This window comes from Anguilla anguilla, chromosome 2, assembly GCF_013347855.1.
Source record: "Anguilla anguilla isolate fAngAng1 chromosome 2, fAngAng1.pri, whole genome shotgun sequence".
In the NCBI taxonomy this organism is placed as follows: domain Eukaryota; kingdom Metazoa; phylum Chordata; class Actinopteri; order Anguilliformes; family Anguillidae; genus Anguilla; species Anguilla anguilla.
Window position 1 is genome coordinate 17,934,844 of NC_049202.1, and position 15,810 is coordinate 17,950,653.

Below are 15,810 nucleotides of genomic sequence, written 5' to 3' on the forward strand. Positions count from 1 at the left end.
CTTCAGTTACACCTGGCATACTTCATATATATGGGTGTGATTGCACTATAAGAAAAAAAAAATCATGAATCAGTATCTGTATATTGACTCAGAGTTTGCCTTTTCAAAGTTTAATAAACAGTAGTAAGCCTGTAGTGTATGGGTGATATTATTTCTGCTGTTTTGAGTAAATTTCCTGTACATATTGTATATACACTATACTATACTACAGTTCTATATCAGACACTATGTCAAAACAACTCCATTAATCATATAACTTTTTCAGAACAATTAGTTCCATTAACCACTTCTTATTATCATCATTAGCCATCTGTTTGCTAATAACCTCATAACTCATCAAAAGACAGTAATACATTTTTTTTTCAGTGTATCACTCTGGAGACAATAGAGAACAGTTATTTCTTAGCTCTAGCACACAATTCTGTGCATTTTACATTTCCCCGTTCATGTATACATCGTATACTGCAACTGAACCATTTAAGTTGTGTCTGATTAATTTCCTTTCATGTTTACTTAGTTTACTGTTAATATCTCATGTTATTGTCCTCAAAGAGGGACGCATTGTTTCTTTCAGCTGATTGGGTGAATTGATTGTAAACCCTAATGAGCCATTTCTGGCCGATATTTTAGTTTGTGGTTCACAAGCAGCAAACCTTTTTGGACTCCATTTATGCGGTTACATGTCTGCTACTGTGTCATCCCATTACTGCATGGTAGTGCATTTGTAAAGCTCCCAGCTCAAATAAAATATCCAATCAGGAGAGACATTGCTCAAGGGAATCAGATTGCCACCTAGGGTCTCATGTTTATTAAGCAATGTCATTGTGACCATAATTAATGACATCTTTCAGCAACTTTACATGTCCACTTACTGTACTGAAGAACAACACATGCCTGTGTGCCCTTTTAAATATGTTGCTCAGAACCAAAACACACAACATGCTGTTCAAAACACAAAATCAAATCTGTGCCCAACATTGTCAAAGTCCCCTCTCATATCTCTGTGGTACATGTGAGCATGCTCTCCCGTGGCAGTTACACACACTCCAGCGAATTCACCCAGCGGGAAAACCGACACCCGAGCTGTCGTGTTGACTGAACGCTCTTCCACATCCTCTGTTTCGAGGAAACTCTTCGACCGCCTTTCTGGGGAAATGATTTCCTCTCAAGCACTCAAACCCGGCTCCACTTGCGCGGCCGCCTTGGATTTCCCCTCAGCCGCAGTCATTAGAAAGCTCAGAATGTTTCAGCATTTCGACAGCAGTAAGAACATTCTAGACCCACGGTCACAGTCTGTTCCTCTCATTATTCGACAGAGGAGCTTTTTCGTGACTTTCGTACCCGCCTCGCCCGGCAAGCCGCGGCGAGATTACGTGGGGCGGGGGGGGGTGGGGGGATCGTCTCGTTCCGCCTCTCGGGCGGCGGCAGACGGCGTACCGGGGCGAAGTTATTTCTCATGCTAATTTCAAAGCCTTATCTCCCCACGCAGGCGTCCGGGCGGCACGACAGAGCTCCGCGCCGCGGGGCTATCGGATTGGCTGCCGCAGACGCGCGGAACGGCACGCGGCGCGCGGCGCGTTTACCGCGAGAGGAACGCGAGGGGGGCGCCGTGGCGAACGGGCGGCTCTGACCGTCGTGCTGAAGGCACGGCGGTATCAGACCTCCCTCATAGCATCTACAGGGGCTGTCCAGATATTAGTCAGCAGGAATGACAGAGAGGGAGAGACTGACAGGAAGACAGTAGTGAAGGATGAGAAAGAGAGAGAGAGAAGAGAGGCACCCTCCATCACCATTTACATTCCAAAAGTTTAGAAGCCAGCTGTTACTTTAGTTACACAGACCACACCCCCCCCAAAAATAAAATAAAATAAAAGTAAAAATAATAAAATGCGGTTGCAGTACAGACAATTATCACAACTGAAGTTCAAATAAATGACAACTCTGCCACCTCTCCACCATCTCACTCTAGCACCAGACCCCCCGGGCATAGACAGCTGGGCCAAAACAACAAACACACCACCCCCCCATCCTCCCACCCTGATTTACCTTCCTCTCCTCCACTTCCTGCTCCCACAGGTTCGAAAAGTCCAAACTGCTCCAGCACCTTGACGAAGAGTCCCATCACCACCAGGACAGCTATGACTTCAAGGCCGTCCACGTCCATGGCAGACCCGTGTCATGGCAGGGCATGTCCCTGGCCCCCACTGGCGAGCCCGGCTCCCTGTCACCCCCCCAGGCTCAGCAAGTAAGCAGAGCACGGAGACGATCTTCCTGTGTGTCCTTCGCCCCCCCTCCCTCCCCCTCCCCCAAACTTGTCTTTTTTCCCCCCTTCCCCTCTCTCTCCCCTGTTTTCAATCCCAGAGGCCCCTGGGGTTTCCGCCACCCCTGGTGGGGGGGAAAGCCAGTCGAAGTGAGGGCAGACTGATCGTACTCTGGGTTAAGCCCTGCTCCCCCCCCTCCCTCCTTTGTCGATCGTCTCCTGGGGTCACCAACGGGCTCTCCGGCGAGCAGGGAGAACCCCCCCCAAAAAAAAAACACCTATGAGAAAGAGGAGCCGGGAGACGAATGAGCCTCCACCTCCTTCAGCTGAGCAAGTCTGAGTGTGAGAAACCGAGCGAGGCAGGGAGAGAGGGAGGGAGAGAGGTAAGAGTGGGAGAGAGATAAGAAGAGATGGACAGGAAGAGGGAGGGAGGAGAAAGAGAGGAAGAGGGGGAGAGAGATGCTGGGCTGTCGACAGGAAGAGAGGGAGAGGAGAAGCTGGGAGGGGGAGAGAAATAGAGGGAGAGAGAAAGGAAGAGGGAAATGGAGAGGGAGAGGTAATGCTTGCCCTCCTGGTCCATTCCAAAGATGCTTCCTGCACTTGTTTACTTAATATTGTTTCCAAGGTAACTTGTGGCGGGACACATTCTTGTGTCATGAATGGCAAAAACTTTGAAACAGCTAATAGGATGTTTTGTCTTTTTACAGTTTTGTTTATTTTACGGGTCTTTGCATCATACAGAAATACCAGCCCAGCAGCATCTTATTCCAGAAGGAACAACCTTTACATACAGCACACAGCACACTCCCAAGCTGAATTTGATAAGGAGGGTATAATGGTTATCCCACCCCACCGCTTCATTAAGGGCATTAGAATTAGTTTTGAGTGAGCGTGCGACTTCCCCCACTGCACTCTGATGGAGTCCTTTATGACTCTATTTGTGTGAGACTTACACTGACATACAATACTGGGTAAGACACGCTACTGTGTCCCAGCTCCAAAAGAGAGAGAGAGAGGCAGAAAGACAGACAGAAGAGACAGACAGAGAGACAGAGAGAGACAGACAGAAAGAGAGAGAGAGAGCAAAAGCGCAGCACTAATCTTCCCTGCCGCTGGTTACAGACGCATGAGTAGGGAACATAGCTGGAGGCCTTGGCTATTGATGATGAAAGCATTCACAAGCTTGTTTAACCCAAGGCTGGGGAGGTTCATTATAAAAACCGTTTAATTCCCAGACAGCCGACGCCCCCCTCCCCCTCATCGGCCCCCGTGTGACAGCGCCAGCCAGGCACAGCGCATACATCAGTCTGTGTACACAAGCACAGCAGCTCTCTCTCAGCGTGTCAGCATGAGCGATTTCACATCAGCCAGGCAGAGAGACGGAGATGGAGGCACACACAAACTCTCATACTACACACACACACAGAAACTTTCATATCAGACCCACACTCATACCACACACACACACACAAAACTTTCATACCACACACACACAAACTTTCATACCACACACAGACACTCACACATACACACACAAGCACATTCACACCACACACACACTCATACCACTCACATCCAGACACACACTCATACCACACACACACACACACACATACACTCATACCATATACACACACACATCACACACACATATCACATACACACCCATACCACACAAACACACACACACATACACATACACACTCATATCACACACACACACACTCTCACAAAAACACTGATGTTGTTGAGAGGCACAGAGCCCCTGCAGTACTGTAACTAAAAACAGCAGTGCTGCTCCAGTGATGTTTAGACACAGGCTTCCCTGTAGGAGACAGGGGAACTGAACAGAGGCATGTGGATTAGCTGATAGGGCCCCTTTAATGGGATTCAGGACAGAATGAGGAGAACATGAATGAGCCAGTGAGGAAGGGAGAGAGAAAGAGAGAGAGGGGGCAAAAAAGAGAGAGCGAGGCAAAGACCCTCTCGTCTCCTGCTGTCAGCGGATCGTTCGGCACATGTAAATACACCTCCTGGGAGTTTATTTTTCATTTCAATGGAAGAGCGGGCGGCTGGAAAACAAAGATCGGTGCAAACCCACCAATGGCTGAGGCTCGTTTTCATTTTCAAAAGAACCCGCCCTCCCCCTCCTTTTCTGTTCACCGTTTCGAGAAAGCCGGGAGACAAAGAGGGGGGGGGGGATGGATGTTTGCTGTATTTTTAACATCAGGTGACACCTTCTGCGGTTTATCCTTAATCAACAACTTCCCATCAACCCTTGGGGATCTCCCCCGACTCTGAAGGGGAAAACTCATTCAGAATTTGTGGGTGCAGGAGGTTGGCGTGTACAAATGTGTGTGCGTAATAAATAGCTGCACGAACGTGGGTCAAGAATTCAACTCCCATTCATTGACCCTTTTCAAAAGTTTACTTTGAATTAACTGTAGCTTTATTTAACCAGGCAGGTCAACTGACAACTGAATTCTCACTTCAAGGTTTGTGATGTGATGAGCAGGGGAATCGAAGAACCCAGTTAATTCAAGGATAGAGCAGCCAATCAGATGGAGAGCCAGGCAAGATGAAGTGGTCAGAGACAGAAACGCACTTTTTGTGGGGATTTGACCAGGGCACTAGGATTAGTACCGCTTTCAAAAAATCACATGGGATACATGTGTACCTTGAAATGGCACATATGGATTGTTTATGCAGGCCTGGGAATAGACCGGGACACTAAAGACATCTTTCCAGTCCCCTGAAAGCAGCAGAACTAGGATCCCTCCCTGGGGCTGCCTACTCCTACTTGTATAAACACACACACTATATGACCAAAAGTGACATGACTATGCCCCCAGGCACACAGCAAGGTCCAAATAGAAATAGTTTTTGTCGAGAATGGTGTGGAAGAACTTGACTGGCCTGCAGAGCCCTGACCTCAACCCCATACATCACCTTTGGGATCAATTGGAAAGCCAACTGGGAGCCAGGCCTAATCGCCCAATCAGTGCCCGACCTCACAAATGCTCTTCTGGCTAAATGGAACCAAATCCCTGCAGCAATGCTCCAACATCTAGTATAAAGCCTTCCCAGAAGAGTGGAGGCTGTTACAGCAAAGGGCGGACCAACTCCATATTAATGGCCATAAATTTGGGGATGTTAGGTGTCCACATACTTTTGGCCATGTAGTATACAGTATATATAGATGTACGTACCAACATGAGAACCAAAGAGGTGTCAATCCCAGTAAAGCAGACCATCATGGGGTAGAATAAAGAGAATAAATCAGTCAGAGACATAGCCAGAATGTTAGGTGTGTCAAAATCAACTGTTTGGAACATTGTTAAGAAGCAGTGACAGACTGGTGAGCACAGAAAGAACAAAACACAGAAGACCATTGAAGCAGATGACTGAAGAATATTTTCAATGGTGAAGAAAAGCCCCTTTTCAGCCGTCAAACAGATCAAGAACACTCTCCAAGATACAGGCATAGATGCGTGAAAGACTACAATAAAGAGAGGACTACACCAGCAATACACAGATACTCAGAGGGTTCACTGCAGAAGGCAAACCACCGGGTAGCTCTAAGAACTGAAACAAACTTATGGACAGATGAGATGAGTATTAACCTGTACCAAAGTGTTTGAAAAATATAAGTGTGCTGAAAGAAAGGAACTGCTCACGATCTGAAGCAGCCCTCCCCGTATCAGTGACATCACAGCAGATCCTAACCTTTAGGCGTCAGTGTTCTACACTGCCTGGTTAAGTGCAGAGGCAGAGCTGCGGTAATGAGCATGGCGGGGGGTTCGAGTGTGCAGTAATCGGTAATTATCCAAAAGTGAGCGGCACTCTATCCCCTTGCAGGCGGCCCGGTCCGGCCATTAGCTGTGCATTTGTGGTCTCCCCCTGCCCTCGCTACCCTGCCAAGGGTAACCTTATCTGGACCCAGGGGCCCCAGCTGGAGACTACAGTCTGTCAGCATTCTCAATTCCCCTTGCCCCCCGCTTTTCGGTACCTTCCGTTCTTATCTGTTCACACTCAGCCACCCGGCCCCCCTCCCCAACTTCATGCTTGTCAATGTTTGTTTTTAGCTTCCCCTCCAGAGTGACATGGGCATTTTTAATGCGTTTCTAGAAGAGGAAAAAAAAAATCACAAAAACAAGGAGCATTACTGTAAAAGAAACGCATTAAGCCTGCCGCTATCTTCAGGAAAATGGTCGGTTTTACTGAGTCCCGACCGCCTGGACCGCCACTCCCCCATCCGCTCCCATAACCGCCACCCTTCCGTGAGTGAAAAGCTACGCGGGTCCATCTGCTAGCATTTCCTGTAGCGCGGTCTGCGCGGTTTCGGAGTGGGCAGAGAACGAAAGGGAAGTTCTTAACCGCTGTCTTACCGTCTGCGGCAATAAAGCTCTAATGGCCTGTACGACTGCTTTCTCTGAGTGCTGATTCAGCGCGTTCTCACACTCCACCCTCCCTTAAAGAGTAACGGGCCACACCTGGGGATTGCCGTGCAATATGGTGGGAGTGCACTTGGCATCACGAAAATTATGAAATTTTAATGCTATGTGAAGTAAAGTGTCAAAGAGGCCGGACTCCGCAGCACATTTCATATGAATACCTTTTCACGTTGAGCGAAATTTATTTAAAAATCTGCCATTGCCAGACATTCTTTATGTCAAAACATCAAGTATCACATGTGAGGTGAAGTACTGTAGGTTCAAATTCACTTTTGCTTTAGAGCGTCAAATATTGAAACGCGATAAGTCCAATATTGAGCTTCAGGCTGTAGCAATAGCGGCAGAAACAAACAGGAGTTTAGCAGTCTAAACGACCCGCTGCCTTACGATAACAACAAAGGGCGCAGAGGCCTCCTGCTCCAGAGCGAAGTGTGGAGGCTTGGATTGCTGCCGGCGGCCGGGGCCACTGTAAGCACTTTAAAAGCTTCTCCCACAAGTGTCTGTGGCTCTCGATCGATAAGCGGCGTGGGAACAAAGAGCCAGAAGCTTTTACAATCAGACTGAAGCTAAGTGAAGGATCCAGCACCAGGAGCAGATGCTGGGGGTTAAAGACTCGCCTATTCATTCGGGTGGCAGTACGGCGTTCTCAGCAGCAAGCAGAGGTTGCGAGTTCAAATCCCCGGACTGCACACCGGCGTTAAACTTTTGCCCTTGTGAAGCGCTGTATGGTACTTAATGTGAATCGCTTCAGTACAATATGCAGCTGTGGAAATGGATGTACACATACTGTAAGCTGTGACAGTAATATCTGGATCAAGGTGTCTGCTATGCAAAGAACACCATGATAATGTGAGAAAAAAGAATAGTGTAAAGCTACGAAAATGGCAGCACACCAAATTTTAATATAAATAAAAGACGTCAACTCATAGGCACTTTTTTTTTTAGCTGTGGCAAAGGGGCTTTGGCAGGAAGCTTTCATCAGAACTGTGTCAGAGCAACCCAATGATAATGTATTAGAGCCCTGTAAAATGGCAAAGGGTCTGGGTGACACTGTACAATGGAGTAAGGCTGCAGGTGAAGTGCATTCTTTGAGCCAAAATGGCCTCACTCATCCACCACCAGGGCAGGGGGAGCCAGTGAAAACTAAGTACACAATCTCCATGTACGTTGCTCTGGATAAGAGAGCCTGCTAAATCCATTCAATGTAAATGTAACATCACATCTTGAATGCTGAATGCCGCCCTCCATCCACTATGGAAATGGTGCATCACATCCGCTAAACGCATTAGGCCAGTGGAAAAAGCAACAGATTCCCCGCACGCATTAAAAACACCCAGGGAAGGACTGTGGCAGAGGTAAAGGAAAATCCCCCGGTCGATACCGCATCACGCCCCGGGCGGATCCGGTTTCGGCTAATGCGAGGGTCTCGTGGGCACAAGATCGTTCGCCGCTGCGCCCCGCCTGTGAAACACAGGGGCGGGGCCACGCTGTTTGTGCTCAGAACGGGGGCGGGGTCAAACAGGCTTCCTCCCTGGCATACCGCCATAACCACAACGCACAGTGAAATTACCAGTGTTAATTCAACTCTAACAGAGTACATGCGAGTCCAATTGGGACCATATGTACTCCGTAAGAGTTGATTTAACACTGAGCAAAAAATAAGTACATAAATGACAGGCTGCCATCCTGAGGAGATAAGATGGTGGTGGCGATAAGATGGGGGCTCAGCCAGGTTTGATATTTCATCACATTCCTGAGACCACCAAGGTCAGAGAGCGACACTAAAAATAAAGACTGAAGAGCTTGGGCACGATGCTAAGACTGCCCGCGGATGCTAAGGCTGCCCGCGGATGCAAACTGAAAGAGGAGACTCACCACGGATGTTCTGTGGTTTTTCTAGTCTAAAAAGTGGCTTTAGTAACCGATATTCTATGGTCGTCCGAGACTAGACGAGAATCACCAGTAATAGTCTATGGACACACAGCAGAGAAGTAATAAAAACAGCAGTTTGAATTGGTGGTGCCCAAGACAGGGTGGGCATTATGGATTAAAAATCATAACACTACACATAGTAAATTCTTCAATTTTTTTTTTTAATTTCAACTAAAATTTTGGCAATAACAGTAAATGAGGTTATTCAGATGTCAAATATATGATCCACTATACATATGCGAAGGAGAAACCTTGTTTTTGTGTGCAGCATCTCATCAACCTATAATGGGCATAAGAAGATAAGTTTAGTGTTTAAAAAGTGCACAATATGCACAAACAACATCATAGCATCATTGTAAAATCATTTCGGTATGAATGATGCATCATCTGCCCCTACACCCAACCTTGTTCCAGGCTTGAGATGACCCTGAAATCTCAGAAATGAGTATGGAGGATTAAACTGGATCGGTTAAAAGGGAGAATTTATCTGATTACAGCAGCAAAGCAAATGGGGGTGAAACACACCTCCTGCAGTGCAGGGTTCCAGCAGAGTGAGGAATGGAGCATCCCTGGTTTAATTATCCTCCTGGAGCAGATATCCCATGAGCCTCTCCTCCAGCTATCACGTTACACGCCGTGCGTGCGCTGAGGAGAGCTGACGAGTGTACTCAGAGGTGTGGCCTGAGGTATGGTTTCGATAAACGTAACACGTTTAAACGTGTATGGAGCAGCTCAAGGCTGCAGGGCATTGGAATGCGTGGGAATTGGGTTTCCTGGTAACAAATGACGGTCTGAACGAGTCCTGAAGTTGAGGATTGAGACCTCCCACCTCCACCTCCAAGGCCGATGCATTGCTGACCTGCCATTAGCCGGGGCGGGCAGGATTTGTGGGAGGGGGCGGGGGTAATTGAGACAGATGACACCCCGCCCCAGGAGCCGCTGCAGGGAAATGAGGAGAACAAACAGATCTATCTGTATTACTCTCTGCCATCTCGTTCCTCAATGAGACATTTTTCCCCCTTAATCCAGACTGTCTCAGAAGCGGGGCACCTTCAAACGTGTGCAAGCCCCGCCCCTCCCCGGAGGTGATTAGGATGTGTAATGTCCAGCCCCGCCCCCGCTGATGTGGTGTGCTGGGACTCACGCTCACACTGTTGGGCTGGTTCTGGCCTTCCGGTGGGAGAGCTGGGAGGTAATAGGCCTGGTAAGGGAAGTGGGCCTGATGGAATCATACGGGAGGCAATTGGAAGTGCATGTTCTGTTATCATATCATCTAATTACCTCTGCTGTGTGTTTATTACATCACTCGTTTTCTGCTGACTTATTAATGTTCTGAAACCAATGTGCAACAGGCATCACTGCTTCAAGGCCTTGGCAGCTAACGGAATCATAGCGCAATAGCAGGCTCCTGAATACTGGTAGGGGCTAGAGGTAGGGGTGGGGGGGGGGGGGGCATCCTGATGAGGGAAACTGTGCTCGGAAGATGGGGTGGATGTTAATGTGGCGGACAACAATTAGTGGGTACATTCTATGGGTGTGGGCAATTTTGGATATTGGATTTCTAACTGATGACAATAAAAGTGAATCTACCAGGAAGCCATTTCACAGTTTCTCTTGGACTGTCCATCCGACGCTCTCCCTGTGGGCTCAGTGATGAATAAATTGTCACTTATTGGACCTACTGCTGCTGTCTCATCTTTGGGCCTCCTGGAGTCTGTTCCAGTGGCATTGGTCCCTATAGCATTGGTCAGTACTCTCCTACCACCCAAAGTAAACACACCGACACTCACGCATTAAAGAATGAAGCACAATGCACCCATACACCCATTGGCTCTGCATACTTATTGGTGGGTGCCAAGGTCAAAGAAATGGAATCGGGGAGGAGTTATTGAGGGAAGGGGAGGAGTTATTGAGAGAAGGGGCCATCCCTAAGGTGGAACCAGTAAATCTTCCCTCTACGTCATTCCTGGGTAAACCACGTTTGCGGTTTGAAAAATATTTGAAATGCTTAAACTCTCAGGCAGAATACAGACCGCTGGACACTATAATAACATTTGATTAAAAGCCACTTTATCGGATAAGTACAGTGAAATTGCTGTTTGATTAATGAGTCTTGCACAATAAAGTCTTGGCTGTGGAGCCTTATACTTTGTGGTAGCAGTAAGCAGTGATACTTGTCAAGAACTCTTGATCAGAGAGATGGAAGCTGGTCTTTCAATTTAAAAAAATATTAATATATTAAGTATATACTAAATATAAAAGTGCACGTTCAATGTATGGTGCCCAGAGAAATTTCTCAGACTAGCAGAGTTTCAACTATTTTACAGATTTCACTGCAATGGGATTAGGTCACTCAATTAAAAAAAGACTAATATAAGCCTAAATTAAAGTTAAGTATGGTGCACAGAGAAATTTCTCAAACAAGAAGGATTTCACCTATTTTAGATTCTAATGCCAGCAGTAACACCCTATCATTACAGACATTCAACATGTGCCTACTGATGAAGTGCTGCTTAGTTGTCTTAATGGTCTCATTTCTATCATATCAGATTTATAGCTGAACCTCATGGTGTAGAATAGCATGACAGAGTTGGCAGTGTCTGGCCCTGCCGTTGAGATTAATTTAAGCCATGGTCTCGAGCAGGAAGGAAGACAATTCACATACAAAGCAGTGGAGCCGTATTTTAACTAAGGCCAACTACAGGCCTTTCATGACTTCCACCAGACACCGAATATCAGAAGGGAAAGTGCTCTTCGCTTTCTATGCATTTTGAGATTACAAAACACCTAGATCAAAAGCGTTACTTAGAAAGAAATGAGGTCTGGAATAGGCAATGTGAAATAGGCAGTGTAAAGTGTTCAAGATAAATTACCACACATTGTTTTGTAACAAAGCCCAGTCTGTTGACTTAACAAGTCTATACACCAGCTGTACTCTGTCTACAACATTTTGCACTGAATGTATTGGCTACAAGGGTATTGGCTTTTGTACATAATGTATAGCTACTATTTCTGTCCTCGCTGTCATGTTTTTTTTTTTTTTCCAAGAGAGACAAAGCGTCCCCGTAGGGACCGTGACGGATAGGGTTCTGCTCTGTTTTGTATTCTGTGCACACCGCACATGCTCCCCCTGTGGGCTGCTATTGATTCTTTCTAAATTGCTTTTTCAATATGATTGACAAGTGATAAGATAATGCTCCATGCGTGCCCGCTTTTGACTTTTATTTATTTATTTATGCATTTTCACCTAGCTTTTGACAGCGGGCTTGGATAGAGGCAGCAGGATAACTCTGCCAGGGGCCCTACCACCCCACCCCACCCTGCCCCACTTTGCCATGTCTCTCCCCCCCACACACACACACACACCCACACCAGGTAGTCATGGTGACCATGCTGCCATAACAGGGTGGCGAAACGTAGACAGTTTCAGTCTGGTACTCTCCTTCAGGGAGAGCATTCTGGCATAAACAAGCCTCTCTGATGGGAGACACCTGACCAAGGGTGACATGCACTTAAAGATCACTTTCAACTGCAAAGCCAGTACAGGTTAGAGGTGTAACGTACAACACAAATAGCCTTGCTTGACACTACCTGTTCGACTGACAATAAATTACCTTAGTTTAGCAGACAATCTTATCTACAGTGACTTACAGTGTAGGAGAACATAAGTGCCTATGTCTGATTTATATGAACAACAGTGCCAGACATGGCTAAGGACATTCCAGCAGGACCAGCGGGAATAGTGTATGTGACATCACTAAAGCACTAGTTCAAAGTAACTATGCCAACCAAGAGCCAAATTACAAATACAGAATACACATGGATTACATCCATAACAAGCCTTGACAACTAAACTATCAATCCATAAAACACCATATCCTAAAATCATAAAATACCACAACCTGAAATTGGCACAAATTGTGGGAGTGTAAGAGGGTAGGAATTGGAGGGGAACCAAGATGAAGCCTGGTGAGATCTTCAGTCACAAATGAAGTAACATCTTGTTGAATTTGGCTGCACCACACACAGAACACTATCCCATAATGTCTGCTGTAACCCATTACTGTGTGAGGCTTTCAGAACCACGGACAGCACCACAGAGCACTACCTGTCCTGAGCAGGAGCACAAGGACAGAAGCATCCTCTGGGGGGCTGTTACCCCTTTAAGGTGTAAAATCACAAACATGTGAGTAGAATACTCTTAACTTAACATTCTAATGCTGATGTAACAATCACTTCTGGCAATTGAAATGAATGGATTTGTAAAACACGGACTTGTGTTGGAGATGTGCTTGGAGTATGTTTGAGTTGTGGTAAGGGTGAACTGAATGTGTGTTGTGTAGGTGTGTTAAAGGTATGTTTGAAGTATGTTAAGGCTGTATTTCAGGGCTCAGGAGTTCTCAATGACTCGCTCATGTGAACCAGTAAAAGCAGTTTTATGGACAGCCAAGCTTTCTAATTGGTTAAACTGGTTCTATGAATTACAGCACATGATAGCTCTGCCCATTAATCCTTAATGGAGCCTCGCTCTTCCGTCATTAGGGTAATCAGCTGATTTCCAAGGGACAGCGAATGAAGAGACATGGCAGACATGTGAGCGGGCTTCTCCGGGGCTCATTACAAGCCCATGGCAAACCGCAGCGGCTGCGGTCTTTCTCTGCGCCTCAGCGGAAAAGCCCCGCTCAGTTCGCCAGCTCGCCGAGGACCCCTGGTGGACAGGAAGAATCCTTGATGGCGGTGGCGAGGAAGGCGGACGCAGGCGAAATGCGGGGCATGCTCCCTGCAGAAGCTAGGGGTGGATGGGGGGGGGGGGGAGATCGGTCTTCCACCTGCGGTTTCGCACGCGAGCGGCTGTCAGCTCCCTCAGATCACTCTGGTCTGCGGCTCTAAAAATAGCGGCGCCGCGGGCGTAGGCAATGGGGGGGGGGGGGGCGCGTGGCGGGGGGGGTTTGGAGCTGCCGTACCACCAAAGAATCGGGCCCTGGGATTTATTCCTTTACTCCCCCTCTTAAAATAACCCCGCTTCTTTACCGGAGGCACAATCAAATCTCCTGCTCTCCTCCATCAGGGTTGCTGACAGCTGAAGGGAGGGGGGAGGGGGGGTGTGTTAGGTACTCTTGAGGGCTCCTTATATTCTTCCCCGCCGTCAGGATGCTGCGTGTTACTCACGCGCGTTCCGCGTGTCTGTCCCCGGTGTATGAGAACGCGTGCTTGTGTTCTTTAGCCTGCGCGCACGTGTGCTCGCAGCTGCGGGTGCGAACGAGTGCGTGAATGCACACGCCCACCTGTGTGTGAAGGCATGCGCTTGAGCGTGTGTTTCTGCGAGAGTGCGCATTATACATGCGTGTTGCAGACTGATGTGCTCCAGTCAGTTTCTTCTACCCTGCCCTTGCTCAGAAATATACCCTCAATATTCCAGTTTTATTAGGACAAGCGTGTTAAGACTTTGGACTGGAATACAAATAACTCTCGTGGTCTTCACTCTTCTTTACTCTCATCAGTGCTATCGCCGCTGAGAACCTGCTGGCAGGAGGGGGCGCCAGCAACGCTCGATACATTATTAATTTATATCTCACTCGCTGCATCGGCGCACCGGTACAAAGGCATAGAGCTAAATAGCAGAAATATAAAAAAAGAAGAAAGGAAAGAGAACACAGGAGTGCTGCGTGAACAGAGGTCATGCATAGTAATGGCTGGCCTCTGGTTTATGATATTACAGTGCGAGTACGATTTTCCAATCTGGGTTATCTATGCAGGTGTCTATTGAGTCCTGGAAGTCAAGCTCTCTCTCTCTATCTATCTCTCACTCTCTCTCTCACACACACACAAATTACAAATTCAAACAGGAAAAAATGCACACATACACAAGTCATGAACAAAAGAATGGAAGAACCTAGTGAAATCCCATAATAGGGTATTATAGCCAGTATTATAGGTATTATGACCTATACGTAACGTAGCATACAGCCAGTGTGGGATCCTGTAGGAGGAATACTGCATCTCTTCCACATGAATGGCAACCAATTCACGTTCTGTACTTCCTGTAAGTAAAAAAAATACAGGTGTCCTTGCGGAACCTTCTCAAAAAATATTCAACAGTGTTCAAATTTGGTGAATACTGTGAAATATCGGTAATGTCAGTATCAAGCTTCTCAAAGCCCTGGATGACAATTGTTGTGATCTTGAAAGACAGCAATACATGCAGGGAAGAAACGCTTTCGCATGGAGAAAAAATGATCACCGGTATCTTTCGCCTTTGTTTACACGTGTACTGTATGTGTATGTGCACGTGAAATTAAGTTTCACTACTATATATATATATAGATATGTGTGTGTGTGTGTGTGTCTGTCTGTGTGCGTATGTGTGTGTGTGTGTATTACACATATTATGTGTGTTTGGTACAGATTACGTATGAACATGTTCCTGAAGCGCAGACTCATTAGTACCACATGATGGCAGTAGTGTCCTTGTCATTCAGTGAGAGAATCAAAACTGTCATTTTATGTCTGCTGAATTCAAAAGGTCATTTGTCAATCCAAGCCAAACAAATATCACTTTTCTTCTTTTTTTTTTGAAATAGAACGGATGTTTTCAAGAAAAGGCAGCCGAATGTTAAACTTTTAATTAATCTAAAAATGAATCGATTTTATATTAAATTGTCACAAGCCTTTTAGAATTAACTCTTGTCAATGAACAAATCATTTTACAAAAGGGGACAACATGGCAAGAAGAGAACAACTTACACACACCCACAGACAGCTACATATAGCCTTTCCAGACACACTATCAAGAGTTTCACATTCTTTCAGTTTTGTTGGGGAACAGTCACTAGTGGCATATGCTCAGGACCAATGCTACATTTTTACTTAAACGGAGTACAATTTACAACAATATAATTTTACAGTTCTTTGCTTTTACAATTTCACAGAAAGATGCACAGGAAGAGAAGCCGCAAGTAAAGTCAGTGGGATTAAAACAGTACCTGTCTGCACATGCAATAAAACAGGGCATTCAGGTAACCAAATGGGCAATTACAGAATGTCAGCTGTGTGGAGGGCCCTCAAAATGAGACCCTTTGTTTTACAGCAGGACACAGTGCCCTCTGCTGGTCCGAGCGTGCAGGAACAACGGCATTTCATTTCTGTCAAGGGCTGCAGTCACCT

At 46.6% G+C, this 15,810-nt stretch overlaps 1 protein-coding gene across 4 annotated transcripts in view; it reads right to left on the bottom strand.

The window, feature by feature from the left end:
• kcnip2 (Kv channel interacting protein 2) overlaps positions 1 to 15,810 on the bottom strand; it is a 125,816-nt gene that overhangs the window by 39,054 nt on the left and 70,952 nt on the right. Inside the window, exon 1 of one of the 4 annotated variants that reach the window (XM_035407419.1) lies at positions 2,047 to 2,279. The exons of the other annotated variants lie outside the window; for them this stretch is intronic. Within the exon in view, the coding sequence (XP_035263310.1) occupies positions 2,047 to 2,164 (118 nt within the window). The 5' untranslated portion in view covers positions 2,165 to 2,279. Of the gene's footprint in view, positions 1 to 2,046; positions 2,280 to 15,810 lie in introns of those variants that run through there. 4 annotated transcript variants of the gene reach the window in all.